Below are 15,577 nucleotides of genomic sequence, written 5' to 3' on the forward strand. Positions count from 1 at the left end.
ATTGTGTCACAGGAAATGGTCACCCCAGTTTGACTTTCTACTTCTTTCGCGAAGTGCAGAGAACTTGCATGGCGATTTTCTTCAGCGCTTCTCATCAGAAGACGCTCCTGCCAAGGTGTTAACTTCCGTGGACGGCCTGTACGTCTCTGTGAGATGGTTGCAGTTCCATATTTGTTAAATTTTTGTATCACTTTTGCTACCGTATTCTGACTGATGAGTAAAGCTTTGCTGATCTTCTTGTAGCCTTCACCTTCCTTGTGTAAAGAGATTATTTTCTTTCTCAGGTCTTGTGACATTTCTCTTCCATGTGGTGCCATTGCTGACAGCATGAAATGGGAAGGGGTTTTCTTTAAGTAACACCCTTTTATAGTCAACTGTCTGCTGGACACCTGTTTAATGAATAATTAGACTCACCTGTGGTTGAATTATTGTTAATTAGAATTTTGTAGTCTAAAATTTAGCTTTGCTCCTAAGACTTTCATTGGGGTGTACTCATTTTTGCAACATGGTCTTTAATGAATTTGTTAGGAAAATTCCTTTTTTGTGTGTGCAAATTAATAAATCTTGTTTGCAATCAATGGCCCACATTTGTGGAAGTATTTTGTAGTATAGTATACCATAGAAAATGTGGATTCTGTAAGGAAACTAAAGGTTTTCTGACAAATCTGTCGGGGTGGACTCATTTATGCTGAGCACTGTATATATTAAACACCTTGAACAAACTTTGGTACATACACAGTGTTGAACGTACATACAGAGTGCATATATATATATATATATATATATATATATATATATATATATATATATATGTATATATATATATATATATATATATATGTATATATATATATATATATATATATATATATATCAGGGTGGTCCTTCGTTAGGGGCTAAATTTTCGAATTCATTTATTTTAAGCTCCAACCCCCAGAATTCGTTGGAATAGTCGAGGAAACTCTTCTGGTGTTTTTATTTCAAATTCCAACAACATTTACCTCTCCCTCATCGACCTTGAAGTTTAGCCTCAGTTTCTCGGGGTGGCTGACATTAGAACAATGACGTATCGACCTGTGCTGAACTTTAAAACGCTCCTGTAATGTCCAATCGTCTCTTTTGATGTGATACGTTGATCTGTGTGTTTGTGTCATGTGTCATGTGTAATGGGTATTACTCGTTCTTGTCACCGCCCCACTAAATTTTTTTTTTCAGGGTGAAACTTCAAGGTCGGTGAGGCAGGGGTAAATGTTGTCCGATTGGAAAAAAAAAAAAAGTTCACCAGGAGAGTTTTCTCGACTATTCCAATGAATCCCGGGGGTTGGAGCTTAGAAAATCCTAAGTTGAGGAATAAGGACCACCCTAACACGTACACATGAAGGTGGATGGTTTGAGACCTTGGATGACTCAGTTCCACCTTCTAAAACCCATATATGGAGATAACCACCAATAACCAATAACACACACACCGGTGCCAAGTGCCGTTGTGGTAATACACTTTATATACATACACGCTCACACAAGTGGGGCAGATAACAACAATTTTTGAGAGGAATCGTGCAAATGATGATACAAGGATCAAATTTGGCACATTTGTTCTCCAGGGGATTCTAATCAAATCTGCCTCATTGGCCATTTGAAAATCCAAATTTTGAAAAATTTGAAAAAAAAAAAATCAAAAAAGTCAAGATCATGAATCAATGTTGGATGCTGGCTGAGATTGGTGAATGTTTCAGAAGCATCATCAAAGACGTTCCAAGTCTGCCATGCAGTTTTCTTCCCTTTACCGCGGAAGGCAGACACGACGTCGACGTCGCATCCAGTGAACTTATGGAAGTATGGTATCCCTCTGGCTTTCTCAGGCCCTATTGCAGAAACTACCTCATGGACAGGAATCCATCGCGCCTTGGCTCCTTGGCCAAAGGCAATCCACATGTTCTCAAGACCGAGTTCCTGTAAGGATGGCAGTACAGATATTGCTATGACTAGTACGTCCATGTCATTAGCCTTAATGATAATGGACTTGCTACCATCCGTCGTTGCATCCCTGGCGTGTACAAATATTCGAGTGTCAGCTTCTTCATGACAACATGGAGACACAGCATCCAGTGACTTCCTTGTGTTGCTAATGGCATCTTCTCCTTTTGTGACAATGACTGTGCTTGTCATCTGTGCTTCACGCATCTTTTCCGCAAGGAAGTGAAACAGCTCAGTCTTGTTGCTGTCATCTCGAAGAAAGATTCTCCAGTTACTTGGGGTCTTACTGGTTCCTGTCACTCTTCTTCTGATTCCTTGCCCCCTTTTCGACCTTGCCTCGGACTTGAGACTTGACTTCTTGTACACATCAAACACTACGTCCACCCTCTCGTACCTGGCACCATAGGATTCCACCTTTGGGATGATGTCTTCTTTAGCATAGTCATCAAATATCTTTGAAGTGCGTGGAGGTAGGGCATTGATAAGTGCTGAGCCATCAATGATGACTGCATCTCCCCTTGGTTCTCTGTCTGGAATGTTCACTTGTGCTTCAAGAATTTCAGCCAGCTGTGACTTCAAATTTTTTTGAAGTATTTTTTTTTTTTCTTTCAAAATTTGGATTTTCAAATGGCCAATCAGGCAGATTTGATCAGAAAGCCCTGTAGAACAGAAATGCCAAATTTGATGCTTGTATCATAATTTGCACGATTTTTCTACTATCTACTGCACTACACGTGCAAATGTACACATGCATAAAATACATAAAATCTCAGAGGATGAAACTTCTCCCGAGGCACCCACCACACAGCACCGCGGGACCCAACAAAGGTGGAAACATAGTCCAATCAATGTTGGATTGAAAGCACGTGTACTTTTATTTAAACAAAGAACCAAGCAGCTTGGAGAGCACTCACCAAGTGGCTTAAGCACTCAAACAAAATGGTTCATAAGAAATGGCTCGCTTGGCACACGATTGGCAATCACAGAACCGTCACATACATGCATCTCCCGGAAATGTCCGAAATGTCTGAATTGGACAGATTAATACTTTTTTAGGAGTCGGGACTGTTTCTAAACACAATTCTGGAGCTTAAATTTTGTAATTCAGCTTGGTTTAAGAGATTTTCAAGGTTATCGCATGTGCAAAAATGAAATATAGCCATGAAATAAATGGACGCTGGATAGCTATTCCTGACTTTGACAGAAGTCATGGCTGCCGTGCAGACGTTTGGTGTTTCTCGTTTTCTTCACTTAAAGTGCCGATGTGGTCATCAAGACACACAAGATGTCAGATCCATGAGCTCTGCATTTGATGTACTTATATCTGGCAAAAAAACGGCTAACACCAAAAAAAAAACAACGAAAAGGTATGTTGTGATGAAGTTGATGAAGAAGAAGAGGCATTTTGTGAACATTGGTCTAAAATCAAAAGGAGGTGTAAATTAATATTTTTAAATACAGAACTGAATTTCTTGAAAATTATTTTAAGCCAGTTTTGTTACAAAGTAAGAGAGTTTGCAAGATCCTGTTATCATCTCAGTTTCGTGTGTACCTTTAATAGATGACACTGTACTTTGTTGGGAGAGGGGTCTGTTTATACCCTGCAAACAGTATTTATTCACATTTTCTTTTATACCAGCAAATACCACCTGTCGTTTCACTGATGGGATTACAGGGGAGGAGGGGGTGGAAAAAGAGGAGGGGAAGCAGAGGAAGTGGAGAGGTGAGGGGAAAGGGAGGAGGGAGGGAGGAGGTGAAGGAGAGGGGGAAGTGTGGAGGGGGGTATCTGGGTGTGAGGGGGGGTTTATAACAATTGCGATGTTGTCGGATTATGCAGATTAAATTTAAAGTCCATCAGTTGGAGTGGGAGGGAGGGGGGTAGGTTAATGTTTCTTATTTTGAAGAGTCTATACTTCATGGATGCCCCCAAAGGGTGTAATATTGGATTTGTGTCACTGGAAAGAGTAATATCTGAACATACAAGATTTTGAGGGATGAAGAATGTGAGGTTCGTATTCTTCAATTCCTTCATGTGTCCTGTTGAGCCATGTTAATGATGTGCTGTCTTTATCACTGCTGAGACCAGCTTCACTGTTTAAGGGAAACCGAGCAGAGATACTAAATTGGTGTCATTTAATCCTCTGACTTGTGTACACAACACTGTTTACTCCAAATTTTGTATCTCAAGATGGACATGTAAAAGTTCATGATTCTATATGTTTTCAACGATCAACATACTAGTTGGAAAGATGTAGAATCTTAAATACTGTATTGCTTCCATTTAAACACGTCCAAAAAAAAAAAATCCCTACCTACCAACCCCATTCATTGAGTAGCATGTTCCCGGAAACCCAACTTTTTGGGGGGGGGGGCTTGTGTGTTTGACTTTTATGCAGTCCTACACCACTCGATCATAAGCCTGGTGTTGGTTTAGTGGTTAGGGTGGCTGGCTTGGGATCCTAGGGTACTGAGTTTGAGCCCCGTTTACCACTGAATTAACACCAGGGGGTTGACTCAGCCTGTCATCCTTCCGAGGTCGGCGAAATGAGTACCAGTGCACTGGTCCCGGTGTATGCCCCGGTTGGAATAAGTGTACCATATCCCTGTGTGTCGTAAGAGGCGACCATGGTTGCGTCAGGAAGAGCATCCAGCCATAAAAAAAACATTGCCTCAAGAAGGGAACCATGATTGCATGAAGCCTGCAAGAAAGCTAACCCCTGCTCAGCAGGGTAAAAATGGCTGTAAAAAGGCTGTTTTTTTTTTTTGTTTTTTTTTCTTAACTACCGGATGGAATGAATTGAAATTTGGTGTTTCTACTTGTGGTGTGCCTGAGAAGGTTTTGGGTGTTTAAAAATAATAATGATCACAGAGGCTTGGTGGGGATTGGGGGGGGGGGGGAGGTGGGGATGCAAATTCTCCATGTAAATGTGTATTGTGTAGCGCCCTCGGTGGTATCTGGTATTACAAATCGTCTTGTATATAGAAAGTTTAATCAACTTCATAATATTCATAATGGTGAGGTTGAAATCTGAGTGAGAATAATTCACAATTTTTAAAATGTCTCATTTCACTCATTTTAAGTGAAGATTCAAAACAAAGCACCCAACACTGAGCTTTGCAGCGAAACAGAAGTGATTTTTTTTTGCTCGCCCCATATAGAAGCAGCATGGATGGTTGATGAAGGTGATGCTACCCGACTTCCAAGCAGATGGAAAATTAACTTGGGCAAATTATAGAGTGAATAGAGTAGAATGTTTGTGAAATATAACATTCTTTCTTTTGATTAAAACTGTCAGCAAAGTAAGCAAGTTTATTAGCCTGTCCGCCGCGTAGCAGAGGGAAGGGGTTTTGCAACCACTTTTGTTTGCTTGTGTCTGTCCGGGCCATAACTTTTTTTTAACCATTTGAGCTTTTGTCAATACATTCTCAACAAAGCTTTATTATGAGAATATGGAGAATACAAATGAATAATTTTGTTGAAATATTTTATTATTTATTTTCAACACTTTTTTTGGGCTTAAAAAAAATTTTTTTTTTTTGCTCTATTATTTAACTTTTTTTCTCAGCAACAACTTGTCCCATTGACAAATTTTCAGGGTAGGAGCGACTCCCATGGAGAATATTTTAATTATAATTGTGATGTCATAGATTACGTGATATGGCAGCCATCTTGGATTAAACACAAAAATTGAGAGCATATCTCTGAAGCCGCTGATCAGAAAAATTTGAAACCAGGCACATCTCATTCTATTCCCAATGGGGAATATAGGATTACAAGGATGATGCCATTGGTTAAGTGGTAGACTCGCCATAAATGTTTTAATCAAAATCATTATTATTGTTCGACACTTTTATCAGGCCTTTTTATTTTTTTAAACTCAACTGGACTTTAGTCGGGTGAGGTTATGCGATCGAGCAGTGTCCGTAGGTGAATTGGTCAGTCAGTCATTGTTGTTTGAACCAAACACATGATTTTGATGAAACTTGGCTACACATTTCATATTTGATCCCTAACGAAGGTGTATTTATTGACCGCATCAAAATCTGTGCTCATTAAGGGGATCTTACGGGGTGGTCTATGACCCCCCCCCCTCCCCACCGAATAGGTATTTGCGCTTTTCTCCAGAATTAAACACATAATTTTAATGAAACTTCACCACAACCTTCATCTCCAGTGATGTACCAAAATGTATCGACTACATCAAAATCTGTGCTCATTTAAGGGGTCTACGGGGGTGGAGGTGGGAAGGGGTTGACCCCCCCCCCCCCCGAAATGGGTATTTGCTCTCTTCTCCAAAACGAAACACATGATTTTGATGAAACTTGGCCACAACCTTCATCACATGTGATTTACCAAAGTTTGTTGATGACATTAAAAAAATCAGGTATATGGGGGTCTGCGGGGGGTTTGAGTGATTGTTGCTCTTGATCCAGGTGAGCTTCAGGCCAGGCTGTCCTTTTTTGTATTTATTTTTTTATTTTCTTTTTTCTCAGCAACCACTTGTCCAATTGACACAATTTTCAGGGTAGGAGCGAACCCCACCCCTCCCTTAGACAATATTTTAATGATAATTGTGACATCTGTCATGTTAATGGCAGCCATCTTGGATTAAACTCAAAAAAAAATAAAGCATTATATTTCTGAAACTGATGGTCAGAAAAATTTGAAACTTGCCACATCTCATTGTACTCTAAATGGGGAATAAAGGATTCTAAGGATGATGTCATTGGTTAAGTGGTAGACTAGCCATAAATGTTTTGATTGAAATCCTTGTTATTATTATTATTATTGTTTGACCTTTTTTTTTTTTTGTTGCTTTATTTTTTTTAACTTCTTTTTTTTTTCTCATACAACTTAAAGTTTGTAACTTTAAGAAAATTAAGTTGCATTGCTCTGCTTGAACATTCATCTGATTGTCCATCTCACCTGTTCAACATGTAGATCTTTCTTTTAACTCTACTGGCTACACTGCCTTCATTTTCATCCTTCCAATACTCTGAGATGACTGCATCTCCTTTGTTTCCCAGATCATTGGGAATGGAAGTGAACAGCAGCTAAAGCAAGTCCTGGCGGAGGTTCTCGGTGATTCCACAGAGCAAACACATGACAGCGAGAAGGGATCAGGATCCGGAAATGACGACAGCTCGACTGTGACTCCTTGTACACTTACTCCGAGTTCAGAGCAACCCCCATCGTGTCCTTGGGGGCAGACTTTGCCAGGTAATTCAACTGGTGAGTTACGAATATAATTTGCCCCAAAATTATAGCCTTCACACATTTAATGTTTCACTGTGAACATTTATTTGCATGTAAGGCCTTAGTTATTTTATAACTTGGTTTACGCAGTTCTTCAGCTAAAATGTAGGGTCGGTAGGTCGAAATATAAATATAATTTCAATTTTCGAAATTATATTTTTTAATGATTTTTTTTTTCGGATGTTCCATGGAAAAGACAAGGGTAGGTTGGGGGGGGGAATAAATATAAATCCCAGACCAGGAGGATCTAAGAAAACATTGAAGATGGAAAACCATTCAAATGCAGGATGCCATTGTTCACTCTATCATCTGATGTGAAAAACAATAAAGAAGGATTAAAACTTGTTTTTACAATATAGTCTGACATGTTTTTCTTATAGGAACCTGTTGGATCATCAAACATATGGAAACGATGCTGAGAAAATTACTGTCCAAGTCATAGATGTGTGCATGCACACCAGTGCATAGTGCTGGATATGATTAAAAAAAGGTGTCTACTCGGAGTCAACACGTTCAAAACGGTCAATCGGAGCCATAACCAGCTTAGTTTTCAGTGGGCATCTGATCATACCGTCTCCCCATCCCCATGAGCACATCAAAGGCTGATTTCTGGTCCGTTGAAGGCTGAATATCAGCATCTCGCAGGGAAACTTTGACGTACTTGGCACCGAAATCTTTCAATACGAACAGCGGTGTACAACTTTCGATGGAAACAAAATCAGCACGATCGAGAGTAGCATGCGAATCATCCCTGCTGCTGCACTGAATTGATGCAATAGTTCGGCCAGAATATTCGTCGTCAAGATGTTGCGTGAATAAATCACCAATACAGTCACTCGAATTTATACCGCTGACATACTTCTTAACAACTCATGGCTCACAGACTTCCTCTCCTGTCGCAGTCACCGTGTGGCCCTAAATGGAGTTCTTTCATCCCCTCTTCCTGTCCAGGCTGGAGTTCCTCAAGGTAGCGTTCTGGGCCCTGTTCTTTTTCTGGTTTTCATCAATGATCTCTCTGACTCTGGAAAATCCTCTATATCTGTTTGCTGATGACTCCACCCTCTTCCATACCATCAATCATCCTTCAGACCAACAAGCAGCAGCTTCTTCGCTCACTGCAGATCTGGATAAAATCACAAACTGGTCCAACACGTGGAACATGTCTTTCAATCCGGACAAATCTCACACTCTCACTATGTTTCTTTGAAAGGACCGTTTAGAAAATCCCCCCCATCCACTTTCTCAACAATCCTCTGGAAGAAGACCTTTCTTTCAAACTTCTGGGTCTCACTATCTACCATGACCTTTCCTGGGAAAACCACATTTCAAACCTCGCCTCCAAAGCCAGTCTCCAATTGGGAATCCTCCGTCGTGCAAAGTCCTTCCTCAGCCCACCTGAGTTCCTGACTACTTACAAAGCTTTTGTCCGCAGCCTGATGGAGTACTGCTCTCCACTCTGGGCTGGTGTTCCTGCCTCCCACCTTTCTCGGCTTTAGAAACCAAGGCATTTTGGATCATTGGCATCTCCCGCAATGAGGCTGAGTCTTTGGGCCTCTCACTCATTCACCGCAAGTTGGTTGGTTGTCTTTCTGTCTTCTACCGTCTCCTCTCCAGCTTCGCCCCCCCCCCCAGCTCTCTCTGCGATTTGTCCCCACCACATTTCCGCAGGATGCTCAAGGTCTGCCAACGACCCCCTTCTGGTAAAACTACCAAAATCATGAATCACTGCTCACCTTCACTCTTTCATTCCTCTTTTTCCCCGCCTTTGGAATAAACTCCCTCACTATTCATTCCCATTCTTCCCTCCAGGCCTTCAAAACATCTGTTCAGCACCACCTCTTATCATCCTCCATCCAAATCCTCGAACTTTTCTACCCCCGTTAATCCACCCCAAACCCACCTCCTTCAAATTCCCTGCTTTCCTTCCTGAAAGTCCCTGTAATGTCCATCTTCTATTCCCCATGTTCCCCATCCCATTACTCTCCCTTCCACAGTTCTCCTAATGTCTCTGTTCCCCACTGTTTTGTCCTTCCCACTCCCCCCTCTCTTGTCTCATGTCCCCCATGATGTGCGTTGTGTGTTAGCTCTCACACGAGCCTCGACAAGGTATAGAAAAAAAAGAAAAAATACAACAACAAACAATCACTTTCACCCCAGAAACAACAGTCAATCTGAACCACGCTGGCCACTGCTCAGACGCCATGACCGAAGACGACTGCGCAGTTCGACTGCGCAGCTCGGTTAAAGGTGACTCTGCATTTTGGTGCGCACGCACGAAATAATATTTTGAAAATAAATGCCGACGTTTACATTTCGGGTTATGAAACTTTTGCACTTTCGGTGGAAAATGTATAAATATAAAAAGCGTTTTATATTTGTATTTCATTTCGGCAAATATACCGTCGGCGGATCCGTAAACCAAGTTATAAAATAACTAAGGCCTAAAGTATTTTGTAGTTTTATATCTTGGTAGTTTTAATGTACAATTATGGGGAGAGACATCTCACTTTTAAAGGAGCATCATCTTCCAAAATGTGGGAAACAGCTAGACTCAGCTACGAGGAGCGGCTGAAGGAGACGGGCTTTATAGACTAGAAAGAAGGTGGTTACGAGGAGATATTATAGAGATGTTTAAGATAATGAAAGGTATAGATACAATAAGTGCAGATGAATAATTATTCAACAGAGTAGACAGTAATAGAACCAGGGGCCATAGCTTCAGAGTATAGAAGAGGAGAGTTAAGACGGTAGTGAGGCAGGGGACTTTCACTCAGAGAGTAGTTAATGCATGGAATGGCCTCCCTGGAAAGGTAGTGACAGCAGAAAAAGTCGATAAGTTTAAATTAGAATTAGATAGGTACCTGGAAGTTATGGAGATAGAGAGGTATGGGGATGTTGATAAGACTTTTAGGTAGTTTGAGCATTGATGGGTGATTGTCTATGGAGTGCTGTTGGTGGGGGTCTTGTCAAGGGGGGTTGTGTGGTTGATTTGTGTTTTTAACCAAGCCAATGCCCCTTCCTCAGAGGTGAAGAAAATGGGAAAAATTTTAAAAAAACAAAAACTACAAAAACTCCAAAAAAAAGTTTATTTCATGAATTAAAAAGTTTTCTTGCATTTTCTTCCTTGGATCTTGTGTAGATGGGTCGTTGTGGTTACAGGCAGGCAGGTCGTTGCAGGCATGATGGGCTGAATGACCTCCACCTGTGTTGGATTTCCTTGTTAGTCATGATAATTTTGCCAAGTTACAATGGAATGGCCACAATGTGTACCACAATTTGAGCAGTTTCCTGCAGGTGATTCAGAGCAGGGAAGTTTTGTGGTACTGGCATCATTCTTTCCTATCCTGGTGCCCACCAGACACCATCGTTCCCTCCTTTCTAACACCACACGCCCAACCCCTCTCCCTTTCCCCACCCACACAATTGCTCAAAATCGAAAAGTTGGAGTTTTTTTGGCTAAATGGGAGTGGATTCTTTGCTCTGCATTTTTGTCCTCCCTGTGATTACAGCAGGCAAGGAGGAAGAGAGCGTCCAGTTTAACAAGCTGACCTACCTGGGTTCAGCCTCAGTGAATGCACCGCGAAGTGAGGCTGAGGCTTTACGCATGATGGCTATCCTCCGGGAGCAGTGCCAGGTTCCTATAGAGGTGATGCTCTGTGTGCCCAACATGGCTGAGGGAACAGTCAGGTATGCACTTACTTTTGTGTTGTTCATGCGCATGTATTTTCTTTATCGAACCACTTTGTTATTGTTTGGTTCCTTTTATTTTTGTTTTTCCTCCTTGTTCTTCGTCGTGATTGATGAATGTTTTTGTTTTAGTTTCAATGGGTGTTTTAGTTGGTTGTTTTTTTTTTTTAATGTAAAGTAAAAAAAAATGTGTGCAAAGTTAGTTTTATCTTGTAAATTGCTTATTTTTAAAAACTAAGAATTTTGTGAATATTGTGGTTCTTTTTGTTCATTTCTAATGAAAAAAAAAAAAAACGGAACCCATGGGAGGGTTATTATTTAGCCCTTTATCTTAATATTTTAGCTTAAATTTTTTTTTTTTATGTTAACCATCTGTCAGGATCTATATTTAACACTTCCTTCATTTAAAAAAAAGCTTCATGTTGAGCAAGTATGTATAGGTCTATTCACATTGATTTATTGGGTTTAAATCTGACTTTCTTTCGTTTACGAAGGGGTTTTTAATCATTTGGGCTGAGCCAGTTATTCATTAGTCAAACTTTTTTCTCCTTGTGAGGAAAGTCTGTCATTGCAGTGTGAAGTCCAAGATTTGTCTTTCGCCATTTTTGAGTTCAAAAGATGGAAATTGAAATGTGGCTCTTTTCTAAATTGCAGCATTGCACAAATTGACAATCTTGAGTAACATTAAAAATGGATTATTCAAAACGTTTTGAGGTAATCCATTAAGATTTGTGTAAACCCGTTTTATTGGAACAAAAAATATAGAAAGAGAATGATGGATAAACAAATTGCTATGCTTACTACTCAAAACTGGGTAATTTAATTATTTTGGTTATATTTGAAAAATATCTTTACTCCTTTTTCATGACTCGAGGTCGCATACAACATTACGTCCTGATCCGTTCTGTGTTCTAGTTCTTCCACGAGTCTTGACTTTGTATACAAAAACAAACAAATAATATATGTATTAAAATTACCAGATAAAATATTAACGAACGATAATCTGATGAACCATCCCTTCAGTCAAATGAGTTTTGTAAGTCTGTAATCATCAGAATTGACAGAAAACAGCCATTTCGTGAATATTTTCAAAGAAACTCTCTCTCGTTTTTCCTGACATCTTGGCTGCCAAAAACAATGTGCACCAAAACACATTTGGTCTCGCATAGAAACGACATTCCTGGCCCAATCAAATGGCTCCACATAATGTTTAGTGTCCAATTGGCAAGCCCGTAACAGAGCTTTTCGAAAAACGGTTTTCAGCTGTCGTGCTCATTTGCAAAATGACGACGCAGCACAGATGTAAAATCTGCACCCGATTTTGTATTACTTTAATTGTAATACAGCATTTACTATCAATTTCCTATAAACATGGAAACTTGAGATGAGAAGTGAGTTATTGTGCTTATTTTCATCATGATCATATGGAAGTAAAAGGTAGTCCTGTTAAATCTTCTGATCATTCCATCAATCTGGTTGATTGGGTTGGGTTGGGGTAAAACTTGGTGAGAGGAGGATCAATGTTTGTCCAACCTGCTCTTAAATATTTGAAGTGATGCTGCAGTTATCACTAAGTGAGGAAGGCTATTCCATTTCTCAGTTACTCTTTTACTGAAATAGTTCTTTGGTGGAGCCGTATAACTCCTCTCCTTAAAATAAAAAAATTGAGCACGGCCTCTAGTTGCTTGCTTATATCACTGGAACAAAGAAGTGCTTGGGATCTGGCTACTAAACCTTTGTTGATCTTGTAGACTTCAATCAAATCTCGTCGCATCTTGAGAACAGAGAACTTGTCCAGTTGTCTGAGTTTTTCCTCCTATGCGGTTGACTGAGTTCTGGTACTAGCTTTGTAGCTTTCCTTTGCACTATCTCTCTCTTATCAACATCTGCTTTAAATCTTGGATGCCAAATTACATTTCCATATTCTAGGAGAGGATGGACCCATACAGTTGAAAAGGAGTGGGAGAGTATCCTTGATGGAGCTGGAAAAGGGACCTCTTCATAAGACCCAACATCTGATTGGCCTTGTTGACAGATGCAGCAACATGCTAATGAAATGCCAGTTAATTGTCTATAACAACACCAGGGTCTTTTCCTTCCTGTGTAACTTGTAGTTCTTCACCATTGAGGTGATACGTTGCATTCCGATTTCCTTTGCCAATTTGCATTACCTTACATTTGGCTGAATTGAATGAAAGTTGCCGAGTATCTTCCCATTTTGCAGCTGTGTTAAGGTCCTCCTCTAATGATCTTGAGTGCACTAGGATTAGCTATCGTGTGCAGCCTGTGGCTGCTGGTTGCATTATTTTTTATGGGTGTGGCTGTATTGCTGATGCAATACCCTCTGTTACCAATACACTGTTACTCATTTCACCGACTTTGGAAGGATGGCAGACTGGGTCAACCTCACCTGGTGTTAATTCAATGATGAACAGGAGCTCAAACTCAAGACCTGAAGATCTTAAACCAGCCACTTTAACCATGAAGCCAACACCAGATTTAGTATGTATGTAATCAGCATCCACTCTTCTGAGAGGCTTTGACCTTGGAGGTTGAAACTTTCAAGGATTAATGAGGGTACCCTGAAGTTATCTGTGGTGTGGTGATTTAATTAATTGACCTGATATGCAAATCCTGTTCAGCTTTAAAGTAGTGCAAGAGTGAAAATTGGGTGTTTGGGTGAATTAAAACACCCCTTTTTACGATAACGGCCTTCTTTAATTATATCCTTCATTAGGCGATCCTGAACCACCTCTCTGTCTGGGGTCTTGAGGCGTTTTTTGGGGTGACCTCGCTGGGGTCTGAAGCCGTCGTGTTTTTTTTTTTTGGCCTGCTCAACCATGCTCTGATTTGGAACAGGCTGCAACGATTTATTAACAATAAAGTTTTTTTTTTTCCACTTTCCTCACTCATATTATATCGAATGCCTGTTCATCATCGCTGCAAATTGCTGGGTATATTGTAATGCTTATAAATGCCTGGAGATGCCAGCGTCTGTGGCTATATTTCATTTGCCCATTTGAATAACCAAGAGAATCTCTTAAACTAACCAGAATTACAAAATGTAAGCTCCAGATTTGAAAGTATCAGCAGTTCCGACTCCCCCAAAAAGTGTTGATTTGTCAAATTCGGACATTGCACGGGCGTTTCTGGGTGAATAGTTGTATCAACGGCAATTGGTAATCGCTCGCCCAGCCAGGCGTTCCGTTGGAGCGTTTGAGTGTTTCAGTCACTTACCGAGCTGTACAGTACAGTACAGTTCATGTCCTGATCGGGATGTGCAGTCGACAGTTACTACAAGATAGAGGTACGTATAGAGCACATACAGATGTGGGACATGTGGGTAGATTTGAATCTGAATGGACTCTCCGTGGGTGTGTGGGAATGCCATGCCTGTTACTGGTGCCGGGTGGCAAAGTTTCATCCCGTATCTTATGCAGGTACTTTCAGCTTTTCCTTTGTCCTCGTACCTGTATCTAAAGCATTTGGTTATCGGATTTGCTTTACATTGGTTAAATGTTTCTCTTTGTGAGTTTCAAAGCAAAATATATTTGATAACCCCTGATTTCTGAGCCGTTTGCTGCATTAACGTGTTTTTTATTATCTACCAGCCCATTTTTTTCCACCCATCACATGCAGCTGTTAAAAAAGAATAATGTTTGTGAACATCTCCCTGAAATGTTTATATAAATGTAACGTCGTTTTTCGGTGAAAGCTACTCAAGGTTTTTGGGTTGTATACAGTACGTACCGTAGTCTGTAATCACACTGACTCCAACCTGCCGATTCCCGAAAGATTGCTGTGTGTGTGTGTGTGTGTGTGTGTGTGTGTGTGTGTGTGTGTGTGTGTGTGTGTGTGTGTGTGCGTGTGTGCGTGTGTGCGTGTGTGTGTGCGTGTGTGCGTGTGTGCGTGCGTGCGTGCGTGCGTGCGTGCGTGCGTGCGTGCGTGCGTTCGATTTGTATCTACATATGCGGGCTTCAGAATGTGGAAGGGAGTTCTCCCAAGGCAGGCTCAAAGCATCCACCTTCATTTCAGTAAGGGGTCACGATTCATGGACCAAGTTGTGAAATTTTCTGTTCTCAAAGTTTTGTGCCGAGGGCTCTCTTCAGGATCGTAAATGAGCCCAGGACGGCTTCCAACTGAAGTTCGTTTGTTATCATATTCCCAGGGATGGTTTTTAGCTCACCAGTAAAGTAGTTCCGGGGAGCTCATGGGATAGCGCGTCGTCCATCCGTCCGTCCGTCCACAAATACTTGCAACTTCTCAGAAACTACACATAAGATTTGAATGAAATTTGACCACAACCTTCATCACCTGTGATAGCATTAAACCAGAGTGGTGTCAAAGCCGCCCAATGCTCGCCTGTTTATACATTTATCGTTTTTTTCGTTTTTCGTTTTTAGCTCGCCTGTTCGAAGAACAGAGAGCTATAGCGATACCCCCGGCGTGAGCGTCTGCGTGAGCGTGAAACTGTTAAAGTTTTTGGTGCAAGTTATTTTTTCCTTTCTAATGTTTTTTTATCTACCACACTATTTTTTATACGCCGATGTATATGTATATGTATATATATATATATATATATATATATATATATATATATATATATATATATATATATATATATATATATATATATATATATATATATATATATAT

The 15,577-nt window shown here is 40.5% G+C and overlaps 1 protein-coding gene across 7 annotated transcripts in view; it reads left to right on the plus strand.

Moving 5' to 3' along the window:
* RABGAP1 (RAB GTPase activating protein 1) overlaps positions 1-15,577 on the plus strand; it is an 86,299-nt gene that overhangs the window by 21,803 nt on the left and 48,919 nt on the right. For 4 of the 7 annotated variants that reach the window (XM_085882239.1, XM_085882232.1, XM_085882233.1 and 1 more), the window contains exons 3-4: positions 7,006-7,210; positions 10,744-10,921. In XM_085882239.1, the coding sequence (XP_085738365.1) occupies positions 7,006-7,210; positions 10,744-10,921 (383 nt within the window). The remainder of the gene's footprint in view (positions 1-7,005; positions 7,211-10,743; positions 10,922-15,577) is intronic. The other 3 variants (XM_085882235.1, XM_085882237.1, XM_085882238.1) reach the window with 3 other exon arrangements.

The sequence above is a fragment of the Eptatretus burgeri genome, chromosome 5, assembly GCF_056783735.1.
Source record: "Eptatretus burgeri isolate ZD-2024b chromosome 5, Ebu_testis_v1, whole genome shotgun sequence".
Taxonomy (NCBI): domain Eukaryota; kingdom Metazoa; phylum Chordata; class Myxini; order Myxiniformes; family Myxinidae; genus Eptatretus; species Eptatretus burgeri.